This window comes from Prionailurus viverrinus, unplaced genomic scaffold (assembly GCF_022837055.1).
Source record: "Prionailurus viverrinus isolate Anna unplaced genomic scaffold, UM_Priviv_1.0 scaffold_35, whole genome shotgun sequence".
Taxonomy (NCBI): domain Eukaryota; kingdom Metazoa; phylum Chordata; class Mammalia; order Carnivora; family Felidae; genus Prionailurus; species Prionailurus viverrinus.
This window is the reverse complement of record NW_025927605.1, coordinates 2784412-2804385: the sequence shown is the minus strand read 5'-3', so window position 1 is coordinate 2804385 and position 19974 is coordinate 2784412. Positions and strand designations below refer to the sequence as shown.

The 19974-nt window shown below is 57.1% G+C and overlaps 1 protein-coding gene across 2 annotated transcripts; it reads right to left on the bottom strand.

The window, feature by feature from the left end:
• Window positions 1-963: 963 nt before the first annotated feature.
• KCNH4 (potassium voltage-gated channel subfamily H member 4) lies at window positions 964-18336 on the bottom strand. Of its 2 annotated transcripts, XR_007149406.1 has the most exons (17): window positions 18084-18336; window positions 15956-16189; window positions 15475-15621; window positions 15216-15349; window positions 14144-14387; window positions 13642-13799; window positions 10695-10902; window positions 9500-9694; window positions 8906-9105; window positions 7025-7274; window positions 6205-6449; window positions 5517-5555; window positions 4963-5315; window positions 4582-4688; window positions 3897-3970; window positions 1955-2662; window positions 964-1164 (listed from the first exon to the last, which is right to left on the bottom strand). XR_007149406.1 is itself a non-coding variant. In XM_047845501.1 (16 exons), the coding sequence occupies exons 1-16, from the start codon at window positions 18157-18159 to the stop codon at window positions 2267-2269; spliced, it is 3060 nt and encodes a 1019-aa protein (XP_047701457.1). In that variant the 5' UTR covers window positions 18160-18336; the 3' UTR covers window positions 964-2266. The 2 variants fall into 2 exon arrangements, 1 of the variants encoding a protein (XP_047701457.1); XM_047845501.1 differs by having other exon boundaries at window positions 964-2662.
• Between the last annotated feature and the right edge of the window lie 1638 nt (window positions 18337-19974).

Below are 19974 nucleotides of genomic sequence, written 5' to 3'. Positions count from 1 at the left end.
AGAACCATTTCTGTTTGCCTCCCCCACCTTGACCTCCATATGGATCAGGACTATTTCTATTTTTCTTTTTTCTTTTCTTCTCTCTTTCTTTCTTTTCTTCTTTCTTTCTTTCTTTGCTTCCCTTAATGTGGATTAGGACCACTTCTGTCTCCGCCCACCCCCCTCCCCCAACACGGACCGGTATCTCCTCTGCGTTTGCATCCCACTCCCAGTAATACTACTCAAAACTTGTATGGAATCAAAGCTCAGTCCAGAGACAGCTGTGGGCGTTGTTCCTGTGACACCTGCTGACACCAGTCATGCTTTGGAGCCCGAGCTGAAGAATCAACCTGTCTGGGACCGCCTGCCGCAAAACTGCCCACACCTAGTTCCATCTGGTCACCAGAGCGCTGCTTTCTAACAATAGCCGTAACCCCCATCTCCCCACCCCTGCATCCCTGCAGTGATCATCTGAGAAGTGAAAGCTAAGAGGGAAGAGAGGACTTAAGAGAGCAAAGGAGACGGGCAGAGTGGAATTCCTAGCAGGTTCTTGGCTAGTGACAAGCTTTTCCCCCCAGACCCTGCTGTACCTAGCCTGTAACAGGTACAGGATTGGTTATACAAGATCAGTGGGGCGTCCCACTGGCTACCTTTCCAGAGCTGGAGGTGGGTCTGAGTCAGGACTCTGTGCCTCTCACACACTGTCTGAATCTGTGGCTGTCATGGGTGGGAGGAGGAGGGGTATAACGGGCCCGCAGTGACTCATTAAGGTTTCTACCTCATCCCTGGGGCTTCTGGTGGCGTGAATGTGGTGCCAAGTGGATTGCTCGGCGCCTTTGCCCTTCCTAGAGACAGCAACAGGGCCCTGGGGTGCGGTGGGGAGTGACTGCCCTGTAGGCTCCTCCAAAGCCCTGGAGCTCTCAAGACCAACCCCCAGAAACAGCCAGAGCCAACAACTACAAAAATAAAGCATTTATTTCCTATCCAAAAGTGAGCCTTGGGTGTTGGGTGGCAAAGGAGAACTGGAGAACAGGGTGGATTTGTGAGAAGTCAGGGCCCTGAGTGAGACCGTGTTGGGTGTGGGGAGAACAGGCTCGGAAGAGGTCTGGTGAGGGGAGGGGTAGGGAGTGCCGTGGGGACTGTTTCAAGTTGCTGGCAGCAGAAAAGACCACCTTCAGGGACAGCCTGCAGAAACACAGAAACAGAGATGTTGACAGGCCCAGGCCCAGGGGTAGAAGCTGACATTTCTGGGCCCAGAAAGCACTCTCTGGAGCACAGGAACCCGGAGAGGACACTCTAAGGCAGGAACTGCAAATCCAAATACCTACAGAGACCAGACAAAGAAGTCAAAGGAGGGAAGCCAGCTAAGTGTCAGGAGATGATCCAGAAATGTGGCGACTGTGAAAAAGTGGCGAGCACAGGCCCCATCTCAAGGGGACTGTGGCCACTCAACACCAGTGGATTATTGCCAGTGGAATGTTGGCCCAGGGTTGCCAGAATGCCCCAAGTTTTTTAGAGAAACTGGAATATCTGGATATTTGTGTGAACTCTGATTTTTAGTGTCAGCAACTCATTCGTATTTTACCACACACACACACACACACACACACACAAATCTGCGAGAACCGAAGAATACATATCTGCGGGCCACCCGTTTGTTTCTTGTGTGGGTTGAGGGATGGGGTAAGCTTCTCCAGCCTGGGCTGGTAGGGGGAGGTCTAAGGAGTCTTGGGTTCCTCAGATGCCAGCTGCGATCTCAAACCTACCTGTCTCAAGGTGACATCGCTTCCAAGGTGTCCAGCAGAATCCAGGGGCTGGGATAGAAGGCCTCACAATATCACTAAGCTATCTCTGCTGCAGAATCTGCAATCTGTCCCTCTTGCCTTAGACACCAAGATCCTGCCTGCTCTTGCCTCAGTCTTCGTGGGCTTGATCTGGGACCCTTCCCCAACCCCCGGTGCTCCCTGGTATCTACCTGCCTCCAGATCCTGGGGAGAAAGCAGGACATGTCATCTGCCCAGCCGGATCGGCACTGCATTCTGTCTCATGCCTGTTGGGTTCCACAGCCTCAGGTGGCTCCCCCTCACAGAGGGGAAGGATACAGGAAGGTTTAGAAAAGGGAAGAGGGTCCGAAGTAACCAGGCTTTGTTAAAAAGTCCAGAGAATGCAGAGCCAACCAGACCAGCCGGTGGCTGTTGACCGGAGGCAGGAGGCCAAGGGGCCCAGTCCCTCCCTGGATGGCAAGCAGCAGTGCCCACCCCAGACGGGCCTGGGCCCAGGGCCAGGGTCAGTGGAACGTGTCTGACCTGGACCGAAAGCTGTGCTGCATGAGGCTTGGGGTCGGGGATGGGGCCTCTGGCACTGGGGAAGGTCCCAGAGGCTCAGGCTCTGAGGGGAAGGGGGACAGCACGGAGAGCCTCAGGTTGGAGGGGGCGGCCCCCATCTCTGCTGTCCCCACACTGGCTGGGCAGTGGACCTCAGCAAAAGTAGTATCCTGGAGGCTGGGCGGTGGTCCAGATAGACAGGGTGAGATGCGTGGAGGCCTCAGCTGGGGACCAGGAGGGTCTGGGAGCCGAGCCGAGACTACTGGGTGGACTGGGGGACCCAGCCTAGCCTGTAGCAGGCCCATGATGTGTCGAAGCTCCCGGCTCAGCTGAGATACTTCCTGGTTGAGGCGGGAGATCTGTTGAAAACACAACAAATCGTTTCCCAGATGCCACAACAATCACCGATCTCCCGGGTGCGCCCCCCCTCCACTGTGTACAAAACTCTTTCCCAGCCACTCCTGCTCACGGCCACTGGGAGAAAAAGGCAGGGCAGGGGTTATCTTTGTCTAGATGTAAACACTCAGCTTGTTTCCAAAAAGGCTTTGGGACAGCAGGTATTGCTATCCCCTCTCCTTCACTTTTACAAGAGGCAGAAAAATAGGCTCAAAGAGGCCACAAAGCTGGAAGTGACAGACACAGCAGCCTTACTCTCAGGTGACCCCCCCCCCACCTCCGCACACAAGCTCAAGCATCTATTCAGTGTTTTGCAAACTTCAGGGAATGCGAATCAACTGAGAAACTTGTCAAAATGCAGATTCCTGGGCCCCGCCCCAGCCATTCCAAATTGGGTGAGGCTCAGGAGTCTGCATCTTAATGGTGCTGACAGACACTCAAGTGTGGGAAACACCACCTAGAACAGTGAGCCCAAGCAGGACTGGCCCTCCATCTGGCCCAACAGGGCCTGGTCCCGCCCCCCAGCCCCAGGGGCTGCCCTCCTGGGATGCAGATGATGTTTATCAGAACCCAGGGAAGGCCCACTCCCTAAGGGTTGGGCCTGACTGTGCCCTGATGACAGCTCAGAGATCCCCTGGGAGGAGGCAGACACAGAGCCTTGGCATACAAGATCTGGGCTCTTCCTGACCAGGGTTTAGACATGAGGATCCAGGTCTCCCAGGGTTGAAGGCCTCTCAGCCTCCCTGTCCTCTGACCCCTAAGTTTGCTGAGCATTCCCTTCCCAGGGCTGGGGAAGGAAAAGGACTTGGTAGGGGGCAGGTCCCTAAAGGAGAGAACCCCACAGTGGAGGAGGGAGGAGAGGCTGTCTTTGCGGGCTAGATAGCCTGAGCCAGCCGGGAAAGGGTGGAGGCAGCAGGCACTGAGTGCTTACCTGTGCCAGGGGCTGGGCCAGGCATGTGAGCACTCTTATATCATGCTCAACAACTCTGGCAAAAACAGGTTATTTTTCCCATTTTTCGATGAGGAAATTGAAGTTTGGGGTGGTTGTGGGACTTGCCCAAGGTCACCCGGCTAGTGTGAATGACTGAACTCAGGACTCTGGCTCCAAACCCTCAAACGCTCTTACATACGAGGCACATCGCTGATCCCAAGATGCTATCTGCCAAGGTTGGAGGGAAGGAGTCAACCCCAACCTACCTCCTGGTTTAGCCTGCAGACCTTTTCCTTCATCTCCTCAGCCTCAGTGGCCAGTTCCTGGCTGGGCCTGGTCCCTGCAGCCAGAATGGGGTGGAAGGGTGCAGGGTGAGTGCAAGGAGCGGGAGTCTACGGCTTGGGCTGGGTCCCCTCCTCTTGCTGGGCAGGCAGAGAAGAGCGGAGAAGCAGCTCTGGGCTCAGGATGATGGGAAAGGCAGACTCTTCCCTGCCCCTTCCCCTGACCCCTGCCCCAGCTGTACATGCAAAAGCTTCTCTTTAGCATCTGAACACAACATGCTCTTCTCTCCTGCCTTTATCCCAACAACTGCCTTGCTCCACCCCTCAAACTCCTACCCAACCCTTAAGACCCCCTACAAGGGTCCCCTCCTCTAAGAAGGACAGTTAGGGGTGCCCTCCCCTCCTACCTCAGAGCCTTGTTCCTGTCTCGGTTGTGGCACTTGACACCCTGTTCTGGAAGCGTTTATCTGAGGACACAGGTGTGTCCCCCACTAGACTGGAAGCTCACTGAGAGTGCAGGCCAGGTCTGACACATCTATGCTTTCCCAGCACAGAGTCCGGCACGTGGTCAGCCCTTACTACACGTGGGATGCACGGCGGAAGGGACGGACGGGTGGACGGATGGTGGGTGAATGGGTGACGGAGAGTGAGGTCTAGGGCTGGCCCTTACCTGAAGGAGGGGCCTGTGAGCAGGGCCTAGCGTGCTCATGCCTCCTGCTGAACCGAAAGGTAGGGGCCTCCGCTGTGCTGCCAGAGTCCTCAATGCCATCCACTATCCTGGGATGGGGGCAGTGATCATCAGTCCCATGCGGAGAGGGCAAGGGCCAGAGCAGAGCAGGCGGAGGGTAACTGGGGACAGCAGTGCCAGGGAGCTGGGGAGGAGCAGCAGTCAAAGAGGGGTGGGGTTGCAAGTGTGGTGGATCAGGACGGGCGGGTGGGCAGATGGAGCAGAGATAGGAAGAGCACTGGTTGGAAGGCTGGGGACGGAGCCCAGAGAAGGTTCTGGAAGCCAGCAGGGGTATGGGGAAGGCAGGGGAGGCTGGCGTCTCACCGGGGACTGAGGTCCGGAGGTCCAAAGGTTCCCAGTGGGGGAATGAGAAGCTGGGGGGGCTTCCAGGCAGCAGAACCCCTGGGGGGGCCATGAGGGGAGGGGCTGTGGCCCCGGCCAGCCAGGGCAGGGGAAGGGAATGGGGACAGGGAAGGGGAGGAGACAAGGGCTGAGAATGGGGGCATCTCCTCGCCCAAGAGGCTGACCAGGGAGCCCCGGGGCCGCGCTGGGCTGAGGTTGGGCAGCAGGAGGGGCCGGCGGGGCCTGGAACCACCCCCAGACTCCACCCCAGTCTCGGCCTCTGTGATGGATGGTAGGGTCTTGTCTGAGGAGGAGCCAAGGCTTTCAGAGTGGGGCTGTGGGCAGAGGGCAGCTGATGTCAGGACAGTGAACAATAGGCCCCTTCATTAAGCAACAGCCTTCACTGGCAGATGCAGACACCCATCCCCCCCCCCTTCTCCCTGCAGCAGAGGAGCCACGGAAAGGTGCCTCCAGCTCCCAGACTCCCCCATGCAACCTCAAACCCCACCCCACACCTCCCAGGAAGATGGTGTTACCTGGGAGAGGCGAGGAGATCTGGAAAAGCGGCTGAGGCCCTGCGGGGACATAGGGGGGATTCAAGCTGACTCACACCTCCCCCCTCTCCTGGTGCAGCTCTTCCTCCCCATCAGTGCTGTGGGCTTTGAGAATGTGGGGCCTTTTTGTGGAACTGAGTCAGAGATACTTCCAACTCCAACTCAGAGATGTCTGAGTGGCAAAGTAAGTCTGAAAAGCAGTGAAAGACAAAGGCCTAGGGTGTAAACTGTAGACCTGGCCCAGAGGCTAAGCCAAAATGGGGTCAGGAAATATTTGGTGAGTGCCGGAGAGGAAACCCAGGGGATGATGCCCAGTTCAGAGACGGACTTGGAGGAGGAGCACGCGAGGGGGACTCTTTCCAAAGTGAGGTCCCTCTGAGGGGTCTGAGGGGGGTGCTGAGGGGTGGCCAACAGGAAATGATGGGTCAGAGGAGTCGGAAGTAGAAGTGGTGAGAGATGGTCCATGGGGTTGGGTGATGGCCAATGAAGAAGGGTCAGGTGGGGGTGGAAGATGTTAAGCGTGGAAGGGACAATGGAAGGGGGTGCCGGGGATTGAGAAATGATGTTCTCCAGGTGGAAGGAGATGCATGAGACTCTCTCTTGGGATGGGGAGGTCTGCCCTGAAGGAGGGGACCTCGGGGGAGGTGGAGGCCATAGGGGGTCTACATACATTGGTGTCAGAGCCCTGGCGCAGGTTGAAGGTGAGGTCCCGGGGCAGGCCAGCCCGGAAGGCAGCCCCGTACTCAGGATAGAGTCTCAGGACCTCAGCCAGCCCTCTGCTGCTCAGCTGCTGCAGGCCACAGTAGGTCAGTGCCTTCACGTCAGCGCTGGTCTTCAGCACGCAGCTTGGGACTGCCCCTGACCCAGGCTCCTGCCCCGGCTCAGGGATATCTGCCCCAATCAGGTCCCCCTTCCCTGTGGGTAAGGGATGGGGATAGTCAGCTGGGGCAGAGGGACCAAGAGGATATCAGCGGGAAGTGGTCAGTGGAGCTGGGGGATGGTTAGTGTGTTTGAAGGGCGGTCAGAGAAGGATCAATCAATAGGATTGGTGGAAATAATCAATGGAGTTGGGAAAAAGTCAGTGGAGAGTGACTGATGAAGTTGGGAGACAGTCAATGGGAAATGTCAGTATAATCAATGGAACTAGATGATCAGTAAAGAATGGCCAGAGGGGTCAGCTAAAGGGTAAAGGTCAATGGAGTTGAGGGTCAGTGGGGAAGAGTCAATGGAGTTGGGAGATGGTGCAGCAGGAAAGGATCAGTGGAGTTGGGGGAGAGTCACTGGGGAAGGGTTGACGGGTTGATGGCCCATAGGATTAGGGGAGAATCTGAGCGTATGGTCAAAAGGGGATGGTAGTAAGGTGAAGACACCAGGAAAGAGGACCCCCTCAGCAGGAATTCCACATATCCACTAGGGTATCCCAGGCCCTAGATTCCTGGCCACACCCAATGCCTCTGGGGGTAGGTAGTAGGTGGTGGTGGGATCCTCACCCAGGATGGCCAGCACCATGTTGTCTCGAAGCACCTCAAGCGAGCCGGAGCAGACGTAGTAGTGTGCCTGCAGGGCGTCCCCACGGCGCAACAGGTACTCGCCTGGAGCGCAGAACGAGGTCTTGATGTGCAGGGAGAGGGCCCGCAGGCAGCCTCTGCTCGCTGCTGCAAACAGCGGCAGCTGCAGGATCTCCCGATTCAGGTGCATAGCGATGTCAGCTCTCAGCTCGTCTGGGAAGTCACGCAGTAACTGCATAAGGGGCATAGGTCATTCTGGCCATCCCCCTGCAGCTGCTACTTGAGTTCTATAAATGTGCTGAGCTGTCTCCAAGGAGAGAACTCCAAAACTTGCCTTTTGCTTTGAAGTTACCTGTGTTTGACCTTCAAGAAGACCTCTGTGTATCAAACCTCAATTTTGCTTGTGTGTGGACCTCTCAACCCAAGTTCAGGAGCAGAGACTAGGCCTTTTCCTATGTGTCCACTGCCTGTGACTACACACGGTGGTCACTCACACATGTCCTTGGTTACTCAACCCCGTACAAGGATCGGCCCTGGTGGGTCAGCTTTCAACCGGGAGTCAGGAAACTAGAAGTCAGCTCTGCCCCTAAGTCCTTGTGAACCTTGGGCAATCCATTTGCTCTCTCTGGGCCTCAATATCCCCATCTGTAAAACGCAGGGTTACACAAGACCTTGAACATTACCAATGATCTCTGAGGAGCCAAACAATGTTCATAGTTCTATCCTCATCTTATGGAGCCCCTAGGCCACTTGGGCTTGCTGACCTCTCCCTCTTGTCCCCATTTCCTCCCCAGGCTCCTCTTCTAACTTTCCACACTCTGCCCGCATCATGGCAGCCAGCTCCATGACTTCCCTACTCCCTGTGAGCCTGGAGCCCTACCTATGGGTCTAGACCTGTATTTTCAACTACTGATGGAACAGCCTCCACCTGGATCTCCCACAGGCACCACACCCTCATCATGGCCTAATCCTGGACTTTCATTTTCACACCTTCCTCCTGTGATGCCCCCATCATGCCCCTTTGCCCAAACCAGGGACCTGGGGCCCATTCTGAGCTCCTCTCCTGCAACCAGCCGACCACCAGGTCCTCTGGCTCCAGCTCTCAGAGATACCTCCTAGATCCTCAGGTCACTGACCAGCCTAAAAGTTTTGCAGAATACAATATAAATTCAAGACCACCCATGAGCTGGCCTGACCCGCCTCCCCAGCCCTGTCTCTTGCACTCCGGTCTCCCTCCTCCCCTCCACAGCACTCACACACCCAGTCCTGAAGGCTCACTGACTTGACTTTCAGTTCCCTGAACTCCCCTGCTCTTTTGTGTCAACATTTCCGGGTCTGTGTTCCTACTCCTCTTTCTGCCTGGAATGGCCTCTGGTAGCAGGCTGATTTCCTTCTTGCCCCTCACGATGTCCCCTCTTCCGTGCCACCTTCCCTGACTCCTCTAGGCCCAGGCACAACGTCCCCTAATTGCTCTGCCATCCCTCCAGCAGAGTCCTATTCACTGCGTAATTATTTGTTTACCTGTCTGCCTCCTTCACCCAACTGGTGTCTCCCTCAGGACAAGGGCTGAGTGTCATCATCTCTGAGCTCCCTGTGTCCCGCACAGAGGCTGGCCCAAAGCGAGCGCTCAGGAAAGGCTGGCTGAGGGGCGTGGGGGTGGGGGATGGCATTAGCTAAGGCCTGAGCTCCCTCTCAGCTCCCGTGTTCTAGTGCCAAGGAAAAGGGATGTGGATGGGGGTCGGTGCCGTGCCCCTTTGAGCAGGGCTTCGCCTCCCGGGACCCCAGGTGTCTCCATCCCAACCCCAGAGAGACGGCGACCCCTCTCCCACTCTGACGCCACGCGCCGGGGTCCGGGCACACTACCTCGTTGGCGTCGATGCCGCTGTTGACAGCCCACGTGGTCTGGAAGGACTCGAGCATGCGCTGCTTGAGCGGCCGCGGCAGGCGGTGCACACGGATGAAGTCCTTGAGGTCCTTCATGCGGCGGTGGTAGAGTGAACGGCGCGAGTACATGCGCTGGATGATGGCCGTCACGTTCCCGAACACCACGGCGTGCATCAGCGCTGCAGCAGCGGCAGCGGCAGCGGGTTAGGGACGGCCACCCCTCCCGCCTCCTCCCCCGCCCCAGGACCCACCCTGCCGGTGGACGGCTCTGGGCGCCTGGGGAGGGAGGCGCAGGAGAGCCAGGGGGCTTGGGTTGGCGCAGGGAATAGCCAGACCTGATGTTCCTCTCCTGCCCTCCAGCTAGGTCATGAACTTGGGTTTCCCATTCCCTTGGCAGAAGGCCAGCACGGCCCCCCCCGGGGACCAGCATGTAGTAGATGCTGAGGAAACGGCTATGAATGAATGCACGACTGTCTGGACGTGGGTGGGCATCTTGCCTTCTCTGAGCCTGTTTCCCCATCTGCACGCTGGGCTTAGCGGGGCCACCCTGGGGCATGGCGGGCCCGGCCTCACCGCCTATGAGCATGGTGCAGATGGAAAAGATCTTCTCCGCGTCGGTGTTGGCGCACACGTTGCCGAAGCCCACGCTGGTAAGGCTGCTCAGCGTGAAGTAGAGGGCAGCGATGTAGGCACTGCGCCGTGACGGGCCGCCCGCCGAGCCATTGACGTAGGGCTCCTCCAGCCGCTTGCCCAGCTCGTGCAACCAGCCTGGGGGGGGGGGGGGGGGGAGTGGAGGGAGGCAAGGAGCGGCGGCCCAGGCAGTGGAGAGCTGGCCTTCCCTGAGCTGCCTGCGCTTGACTTTGGGCAAGTGTTTACAGAGGCGAGGGGAGGTTTGCACCCGCAGGGACAGAAAATGTCCCCGGTGGTCTGGGCCTGGGACTCCCCACAGTGAACTGGTTACAGCTGCAAACTTCCTAAGCTCCTGAATGTTTGGGGGACCCTCCTCACTCTAACAGTTTACTGAGCACCCCTGTGTACAGGGTGCTGACACTTGACCCCACCATTCTCCCTGCCCTGATGGAACCTACCATCTGGAGGGGAAAGACACATGAAATAAATGACAGGTGGGCAGTGAGCTACTAAAAGGGAAGTACGGGGCGTCCTAGGAGCCATGATGGGTTAGGGAGAGTTAGCTTAGTGGTGATTGCAAGGAATAGAAAAGTCACTTAGGGGAAGAAGGGAGGGAAGAAAAAGGGAGAAGATTCCCGAGAGGAAAACAGGTTCAAGGCCGTTGTGAGAAAGCAGTGCATCCCGGGGGGCTGGAAGGAGGCCAGCGTGGCTGCAGCACAGGGCACAGGGAAGAAAGGGAAACCAAGTGGGGAGAGAGAAGGCAGCAGGGCTATGCAGGGTGTGGATTGAGTGAGGACTTTTTTTTTTTTTTCTTGAGCGTGGACTTTATTTTGAGGGCAGTGGAGAGCCACTGAAAGGGTCGGGGGGAGAAGGAGCACTACCTCTGCCCCAAACACCCTCCTGACCATGAGAGTGTTTCCTGTACTGCTTTGATTGCCTGTCACCGGTCTTGCTCCCCTGCTAGGCTGTGAGGTCTGCCCAGGCAGACCCCTGGTCTTCACTTCAGTACCCCCGTGCCTGACCCAGAGGGAAGAATGTGGGGTGGTGGGTGTGGTGCCAGAGGAGGCATCAGCCCGGGGGCCTGAGTGGACAAGACAGGCGGACGAATGTCAGCGAAAGCCTGGGGTCGGTGGCTCACCGATGTCCCAAAGCAGCGGGTCATTGGCCTCCATCTCCCGGCGCCCGATGACGTACCAGATGCAGGCCATCCAGTGGGCGAGGAGCGCGAAGACGGACATGAGCAGTGTGAGGACCACGGCGCTGCACTGTGAGTATCGCTCCAGCTTCTGCAGCAGCCGCAGCAGCCGCAGCAGCCGCACCGTCTTCAGAAGGTGCACCAGCGATGTCTGCAGGAGTGTGGTGGGGGAGGCTGGGAGCAGGCACGCCTCCGCCTCCTCGGAGCCCCTGTGTCCCCTCCCAGATGCCCTGGAGCCAGGGGAAGCTGCAGCAGGGGAAACCGTCCCTGCTGTCCTGAGAAAGTGACCAGGGAATGTGGCCAGGAGAGAATAATACTAAAACCAATAAAGGCTAACACTTACTATATGTGTACTTGCTTACTTATGTAAGTACTTACTATATGTGTGTCAGGCTCTGGGCTAAGCACTTACGATCCTCATGACACACTCATGCCTTCAGTTCAGTTATCATCATTGTTCCAGTTTGCAGATGAGTAAACTAAGGCTCAGAGGCAGGGGAACAGACACAATGATCTCTGGCCCCTGCCTGAAGCCCTCAAAGTCTTAGGCACAACCAGCTGTGGACAAGAGCTGGTTGTTGGCGATGACAGCAGTTGTGATGGGAGCCGTCCTCAACCCACAGAGTAGCAAGGTAAGGCGCGAACAGGCAAGAGGCTTGGGGACAGGGGGAGGTTAGGGGCCATGGCCATGGTGGGTGAGCTGCTGATGAGAGGCGCATACCGAAGTGCTGGGGGAAGGAGAGCAGAAAGTGAAGGAGCCTGGGTTTCAAGGTCTTAGCCATTGTGGGGCTTAGGTGGGGGTTATGGAGCTGGTGGCACCTCGTAAGCATCCTGTGTTAGCTAATATTACCACCACGACTGTTGTCATTGTGGTCACCAGTGCTTCAATTAGCCCTCCAAATCTTGGAGACGAGGAGCAGGTACGGAAACTTATCCTCTCACTACTCTGGGAGGGGGCAGCTTGGAAGCTAGGGCTGGGGGCTCTGGGGCAGCGCCGGGGGAACTTGGTATGAAGACCCTCTCAGAAGCCTCCGCCAGCATCCCCCACAGCCCTGGCCCGGCACGGCTCCTGAGCCACCTCCTGTCCTTTTCTCTAATTTTAGGTGAAGGAGCTGGAAAGGAGGTGGCCCTGCTTCCTCCACATGGACCGTCTCCAGGGCTTAACGCCTGCCTCCAGCTCCCAGAGCTTCTGCTTCCAAACTTGAGTCCTTCAGAGTTTCTCCTAGTCACCTGCCTCTGAGCCCCACTCCCTTGGGGCCCTCCTCTCCTTCTCCTTGGACCAGAGTGTCCCAGGCCTGGCTCCTTCAAGTCCACAGCTCTGCCAGTGCCTACTCATCCTCTGTCTTTGCTCTGTCTCCCTCCAGCCCCACACTGCTCCTCCTCCCCCCTTCTGCCACATCATCGAGTTGGGTGCATGGGGTTCCTGAGAACCGGGGTGGTACGTTAGAAAGAGGAATAGACTAGGAGTCTGGAGGCCTGGTTCCAATCTCCTGCCTGCCGCTGCTAGCTGTGTGACCTGCGGCAAGTCACTTAACCTCTCTGAGCCTTTGCAGCTACCTCTGAAAAAGAGAATCTGCCCTGAAGGGTTACTGTGAGGCTCCTATGTGATGATGTGGACGAAAGGACTTAGTAAATGTAAGATGCTCCTTAAGGTATCAGAGGAGGGGACTGCCTGGGAGGAGAGACAGGGGATTCTCTGTAGCTCTCCCCAGGACAGCTGTCCGGCTGGCTGACACAGCCTGGTGGGCACGGGATGGGAGAGTGCAGTCACAGGGAGGGGTGGGGAGCTCTGCTCGGAGTGGCCGGAGCCTCAGGGCAGACATACACACATGCACGTGTGTGGGAGTGTGCACACACGTGTACCCAGCCAGGAGAAGAGGCCCACAGCCCGTTGGCGGCTAGTTAAATCCGGCTGCGTGTAGGTGGTTTCCCACTATAGCTGAGTGTGGCAGAGAGAGGAGCGCACAGGGAAACTGCTCTCCACCTCCCCACCCAACAGCCAAGGGGGTCTGGGGACACAGGGTGGGACTCCCTCACCCTGGACTCGAGAGCACCTGCTATCTGCTGGCTGGGTGCAGAGCTGACCACTCAGGGCACCTCCAGGCGGTCCCCGGGGAGCTGAGAGGGCCCAGGACCTGGCACTGTCTGCCTCCAAATCCACCCCACAGCCTCTGCCTCCTTGTCTTGGCTTACAACGCTCCCCCCAGATGCTCTCTCCCCATCTTCTGCCAGCCAAATCCTGCTCTCTGTCAAGGGTCTAGCTCTGCTCTGTCTCCTGCAGGAATCCTTCCCAGACCACCCCTGGCCTTTTTCCAACTGCAGTGCTTTGGCCTCCCAGGTGCTGGCTAGATTTCAGATCATTTGTACGCACGCCCACTTTCCTGCCTGGAACTCCAAGGTCGGCTAGCTCCTGCCCAGCTGCCAGCAACACCTGGGCCCCATCTTCCTCTCCATTCACCTCTTCTGTTCCTGCTGTCCCCTCCACCAGTCCTGCCCCCTCACCAGCTTAGCTGCCTGGAGGCTGAATCCTTGTCCCTTTTCCCCACCGTGACCATGCTCCACACAGTGCTTTGCAGACAGCTAAATGCTCATCGGTTGTTTGTTAAATAAAAATGTGAAAAGTACCACTCATTTGGCATCAGACCAATGCCGCCTTGGTAGCCCTAGTTAGCTTTTCATTTGTCTCAGCTTCCCTCAGTGATTGTGAGCTGAGCTCCCCGAGAGCGCAGACCCTCCCAGCTCCTTCTGAGCAGCCCACGGCAGGTGCCTGACAACTACATGCAGATGGATGGATGGGAAGGACTGAGTCTGAGTTGGGGTCGGTGCCTTCATAGGAGATGCTGGGCTAACTTGGGAGGCTGGGCTGCAGGGTGGCCTGGGGGTCACTCACCACGGTGATGTTGAAGACATAAAGCAGGTCAAAAGGCAGAGCAGCAATAAGGTCAACGAAGAACCAGGTGGCCAGGTAGTGAAGACCGATGGAACGAGGAGCAGAGACCACCTGGCCGGACTGGGACACATAGGTGGTGCGGAAGTTCAGGATGATATCTGGGGGTGCAAGAGGCTGTTGGTTACTAGGGGCTTTGTGCCCAGAAACTCAGGCCGAGGGGCCAAGGAAATGAGTAGCTGGGAACAAGCCTGAGGCCCAGAATGGAGGGGGGGCAGGGAAGAGGAAGAGAGCTCGGGCTTCTGGCTGGTCTCCAGGGAGGAGTGGTCTAAAGGTTGAAGGCTGAAGGGGTCAGAGGTCAGGGCACATGGACCATTAGGACTTAAAGACCCAGAAATGGTTGGGCTCTGAATGCCTGGGTACTGCAGGCCCAGGATCGTGCAAAGGTTGGAGGAGTGGGTCCCTCCAGCCCACCCACCAGGGTATGTGGGGCAGAAGGTCTAACCCAGGATGAAGAGCATCTCCACGGCGATGTCGCTGACAAGGGTGTGTCGGGAAGTGATGGGGGTGTCATCATCGCCCAAGAAGCAGACATTGTAGGGAACGGTGACCGCAACGTAGAAGGTGGCGAGGAGGATGAGGCCGTCCCACACGGCCTTGGGGACGCTGTAGTGGAGGAGGAGGCAGCGGGACCCCCCCACGGAGGCCACCTTGTACTCGGGCACTGATGGCTTTGGCTCAAACACGTTCTAGGGGGAGAGGGGTGGCGGTTGGGGACATTTAAGGGAAAGAGGAGCCGAGGCTTGGGGAAGGGAGAGGCAGCGGATGGGGAAGGGGGGAGTCGGTGCTGCAGACATGACCACGAAAGGAGATAGAAGGTGCAGGGGAGGGGGTCAGGGGCTGGCACCTAACACTTCGTTCCTCTGCCAAGCAACTGCTCAGGCCCCCTGTTGATCAATCATGTTTTGAGAGGGGGGTTTTATAAGGATGGGCCTTTCCCCTACTTGAGAGGGAGATTACGACAAATCAGGCACACGCCTTAGCTTGAGGGGTCATTAACATCTCCCTTAAGTTTCTCTTGGTATTTGGGGGCCCTGTGGGGGACGGGGATATCCCAGAGATGAGGGGAGGCTGGCACGGCGCACCCCATTCCCTGTAGCCCTCAAAACAACACAGAGGGCTGGACAACTGATCCCAAGGCTTTATCAGGGTCTTAGGGCTAGACAGCAGGACCCCACTGGGGGCTCTCTCCCTAGGACCACAGCTTGTGATTTCACTCCCCCCCCCCCCCCCCGCAAAGGTAACTCTATCATCCAGAGGTAGGTGATGTAATTGCTGCTAGGTCCCTGCCCTTATGATATCATCATAGTAGAGTAACGTCAATCAGAAGGAAGCAAGGGAAATGGGGTTGGAAGATGTGAGGGGACATGATGGGACACAGCAGAGAGTCATACATGAGAAACGGGTAGGCAGAGGAATAAGCCACGGGAGGGAGATCAGATAGGCAGGGAGACGGGGAGACAGTAGCAAGGCTGTCTCAGAATCACAGCTGAGAGACGTTGGGGTGCAGGACTCACATTATTGGTTTTCATGCCTCCCTGGCCCCGGCGGCCAAAATGGCCAGTCAGCCGGTGTAGGACAGTACGGCTCTGCCTCCTGGCAGATCGAAGTCTTGAGCCGGCTCCCCTCCTACCAAAACCGCCCGAGTTTTCTATTGGGAAGAAGGGTGCAAGATAAATGGGGGCGCATCCCATGAGGCCCGGTAGGGAGAGGTCTTGTGTGACCTTCAGCAAGGACCTCTGACCATTGATGCCTCCTCCCCAGGCCTGCAGTTACCATGATTACTGTCACCATGGCCTCCTGAGGGGCCAAGTCCTGGGCCTCCACTCTGAGTGATGTCCTTGAAGGAAAAGAGGAAAAGCACGACCTCTCCCATCTCATTCTTGATGGGCATCATGTCCAAGAGGCACCAAAAGGCTGAGCCTGGAGATGTGGAGAGGTGGAATGGGAGGGTGAGCAGTCAGTCCATGGCACCCCTTTCCCCTTAACCTCCCATGGTTCCTGAGCATAGTCAAAGGGCTTGGCAAAGGTTTAGATCTGGAAAGAACCCCAGAGATTATGTTAGCTGACTCCTTCTCTTCCAGATGGGAGAACAAAGTCCTCGAGAGGATCAGGGATGTACTTGGCGTCACCTAGTCAGCCTGTGGCAGTGGGTGGACCAGCACCCAGACTTCTGCCATGCCAGGCAAATTCTGGGTAAGGCACCTAGGCAGGGCTGCGGGGCTGCAGGACTGCAGGGCAGGCCAGGCCTCCTTACCATCCTTTCGATAGAAGCAGATTTCAGCCCGGTGCTCCTGATGGCCCTCCAGGGCCTTGTGCAGCCTCTGCAGTGCTGGCTCGCTGGTCTCCGGACCGTAGAGGAAGCGGCAGCTGCAGGTTTTCTGCATGACCTCGGTACGGCCGTAGCCTGTGAGCTCACAGAATCCGTCAGAGCAGTACACAATGGGAAAGCCCCGTGGGCCCTGTGCGTTGGCCAGCAGGAAGTTGCTGTCTGTGGGAAGAAGAGCTCAAGGTTAGGTCAAGGCCAGGAGGGGAGCTTAGCCTCAAGGTGGGTAAGTACCTCCCCCAGGCTGTGGTCAGAAGTCAGAGCCAGAAACTTCCCAGGCTTCATTTGATTCCTGGGTCCCCTTTGGGATATTCTGAAATGAGAGTGCGAAGAGATAGAACTAAAGGACAAGGACGTAAGGGTGGCCCAGGACTGGCACAGGGATCACTGGGGGGTTGGAGAAGGTCATGCAGTCCTTCTGCCTGCATTCAGGCTGGTGAGCTTATACAGAGGACCTATAGTAGTAAGAGCATGGGCTCCAGCACCACACCCCTGCCGCTTTCCAACCATAACCTTGGACAAGTTAATGAACTCTCTTCTGTGCCTCAGCTTTCGTATCTGCAAAGTGGGAGGTAATATATCTTGTTCACATGGTTGTCGTGAGAGTTATATGAGTTACCTGGGGAAAACAGATCCTAGCACTCACTAAGTGCTACACTGACAAGGTACGACAATACCCCCCCCCCACACCCCACCCCCCACCGCCCGCCACATTCCCACAGCCTGCAAGACACATGCATAGCTGCTACCCTGTCATCCTATTAGAGAGTGGACAGGGCAGGGATTCTGGTGATATCACACCCATTGTATTGATAGGAAACCAAAAGATGGGGATTATCCAAACTCACAAATCTCCTTTGTTGGGGGAGAGAGACAGTGATGAGTAGTGTCCTCATTCTCTGCCTTCCAGGAAAGGTCCTCTTTTTAGCATCTCTTTAGGTAATTTCAGGGGGTCTGTCCCAGTGCTCAAAGTCAGACAGGATTGGGCGCTGAAGTTTAGTCCAGCAACCCCAGCAGCAGAACCTGAGCTGGCTCCCTATGGCTCCAATGTGTGGAGGTCGAAGAGGGGCTCTGTGGGCCATCCAGGGGCAGAGTCTCCACTGAGGGAAGGGGCCTGAGACACAACCAGTACTGGGAGCTAAGAGGGGTGACTGTCTGGGGGTGGAGTGGCTGATGGGGGCTGAAGGTGCCTGGGAGGCTTTGGGCCCTGGGCAGCAGCCTCCCTCTTCCATCCCAGGGCCCGTTGCCCGGGTGATGGGAGCTATGGAAACAAGGGAGGTGTCTGTGGGGGGAGAGTGGGGAGGCGGCTAAGGCCCCGGCGGCTCGGTTTCCGCCCGCGGGTACCGCTCCCGCTACCTTCCAGATACTGGCTAGGGTACCCCAAGGGGGCAGGGGGAGATCTCTCAGCTCCAAAGTAGGAAAAGGGAAAGGCGGGAGAAGTGGCAGAGAAGGAGGAATGTGGCTGTCCAAGGTGCTGAACCTGGAATCCAAGCTGGGGGTGGGTGAGCAGAGAGTTCCCTCCGTCACAGGGACCACCCCCTCCTCCTGCCTCACCTCCCTCAGATGCAGACGCGCCAAGATTTGGGGGCGCGTGACCTTAATCCAAGCAAGGTGCTGCCTAAGTCTGATCTTTTCTCTTTCTTTTTTCTTTTTTTTTTTCCTGGGGAAGGAGATGCTGGAGCCTTCTGGAAGTAGACTCCAGACCGCCTGACCGCTTCGTCCCACCTCTGCGTCTCGGATACCCCCCCATACGTCCCCAGCAGAGCTCTGCCCCGCAGCGGGAGGCTCCCACGGCCCCCTCCTCCGTTTTGCGGCACAAAAAGCATTTCCTGACTCAGTCACACTCCCAGTCTTAGCCCCCTGCACTCTTGGCCCTTTCCTCGCCTCCCCTCACAGGACACTGCCAGTCCTGTTCCTTTCCCGGCGACTTCGGGAGTTCCTAGACCGTCAAGTCCACTCTCCCCGCCTCGGGTGTCACCATATCCAGGAGACCCGGCGCCGGCGCCGAAGCCGACTTGGCCCCAGCTCCAACACCCAGCCCCAGCCTCGCCCCACTCACGAGTGCCGTCGAAGCGGGTGGCGATGGTGTCCAGAAAGGTGTTTTGCGGGGCCAGCAACCCCTTCATGACCGGCATGGCCTCGGGGCGGGGGTTCGAGGCGCGGCGCTGGGGGGCGTTCAGCGCGGCGGGGCCGGAGGGGGCGCGCTGCCGGCGGAGCCGGGGCGCCCCATGCGCCCGCCTGCCTCCTCCCCTCCTCTCAGCGCCGCCGCCGCCGCTGCCTCTCGGTTCCGAACCTTGCAGCTCTCGGCTAGGCTTGGCGCCGCCTCTGTCCCCCCACCTCCCCACGGGCCAAGTTCTTTCCCCCGGGCTCGGCCCGCACCCGCCACGTGGCCGGTACGGGGAGGGGCCGCCAGCGACACCCTCACCCTTCTCCGCGTTGCTCCTCCCAGGGGGGAGCGGCCCACGCGTGTCTCTCCCAGAGAGATTTCGGGACACGCCCACCTGGAGCAGAGACCACGGAGGTGGGGCGGGGCTTGGTTGGCAGACACTCCCCTTTCCGGGGTGACCACGCCCCCACGCGTGGTTCCCAGGCGACTCCTTGTGGCTCCGCCCTACGGGTTTCCCCGCGAGCCGCCCACGCTGCGGATGGTGTTTGGTTCGCAGTGCCGCCTGCTGGAATTGGGATATTTCAGTTCCCTGCGCTCCAAAGTGTGATAGCAAGGTTAAAGAGATTCGTTTGGCCGGTGGGGGGTCGACGGGACGGCTGGAAATGAACTTCTAGAATAGCTTAACCCTCACTCGCGCCCCAGTTTAGGTAGGGAACCTTGGCGAGCTCTATCTCTGAGTGCAGCCTGGCGGATGAAAAGAGCTTTGGAGTCCATGGGGTAGAATCCCAGCTTTGCTACTCACTGATTGTGTGATTTAGCCTCGTCAAGCCTCTCTTTCCTTATCTGTAAAATTCAGCTAATAATTTTCACCTCGTGCGGTTGTGAGAATTTAATAGCATAATGCATGTTTTTGGTACACAATAAGTGTGCTGGAGAGCAATTGTCTCTCTCTTCCTGTAGTCTTGATTTAACCTTCCTTCTCTCAGCTGCCATTCAAGTGGAAGAGAGGCTGGAGGCAAGTTGGGGGCTGAGAAAGATAGTTTCAAGTTAGGCAGAGTCAGTTTGCAAATCTTTAAAGGTGTATTGGTGGTCTTTGAGCTCCATCTTCTCCAAGAGGGAACCAGTGCAGCAGCAAGAAGGACCCAGATGAGACCAGACATCGGACTTTTTCACTACAAAAGCAGAAAATCACCGGGCGGGGGGGTGGGGGGCAGCTGAGGGTGGTGGCTTAGGGTGGCTGCTTTCCAGAACAAAGCAGCTAAAGCCAGTGAGAATGGGAAGATAGGCTGGTGGTCATCTCAGGCCCTCACCAGTGCTCCTCATCCCCAAGTCTGACCTGGGCATTATCTGGAATGTTAGATTGCTTAAAAGTCCCACATCCTTCTGTGTCTCTACTTTTGGATGTTATATTAGTTTCCTAGGGCTACTATAACAAAGTACCACAAACTGGCTTAAACAACATAAATTTATGTCTCAGTTTATGAGAAATTTATGTCTGGAGGCTAGAAGTCCAAGATCAAGAGAAGGCAGGGCTGGTTCCTTCTGAAGGCTGTGAGGGAGAATCTGTTCCATGCCTCTCTTCTAGCTTCTGGTGGGTTGCTGACAATCTTTGGTGTTCCTTGGCTTGTAGATACATCACTCCACCTCTGTCTTCATGTTCACATGGGTTCCCCCTGTGTGTGTTTCTGTAAGTCCACATTCCCCCTTTTTACAAGGACACTGGTCATATTGGATTAGAGGTCCACTCTACTCCAGTATGACCTCATCTTAATTATATCTACTATTTCTATATGAGGTCATATTATGAAGTGCTGGGGGTTAGGACTTCAACATATGAATTGGG

What these genes read in the sequence shown, in the direction of transcription:
- KCNH4 (XM_047845501.1), bottom strand. Translation starts at nt 18,159, where the DNA reads ATGCCGGTCATGAAGGGGTTGCTGGCCCCGCAAAACACCTTTCTGGAC. An exon ending in GAGGCATGAAAACCAATAAT is followed by an intron (nt 14,388 to 15,215) that starts GTGAGTCCTGCA and finishes CTCTCCCCCTAG; the next exon opens with AACGTGTTTGAGCCAAAGCC. An exon ending in GATCTCCTCGCCTCTCCCAG is followed by an intron (nt 5,316 to 5,516) that starts GTAACACCATCT and finishes CTCTGCCCACAG; the next exon opens with CCCCACTCTGAAAGCCTTGG.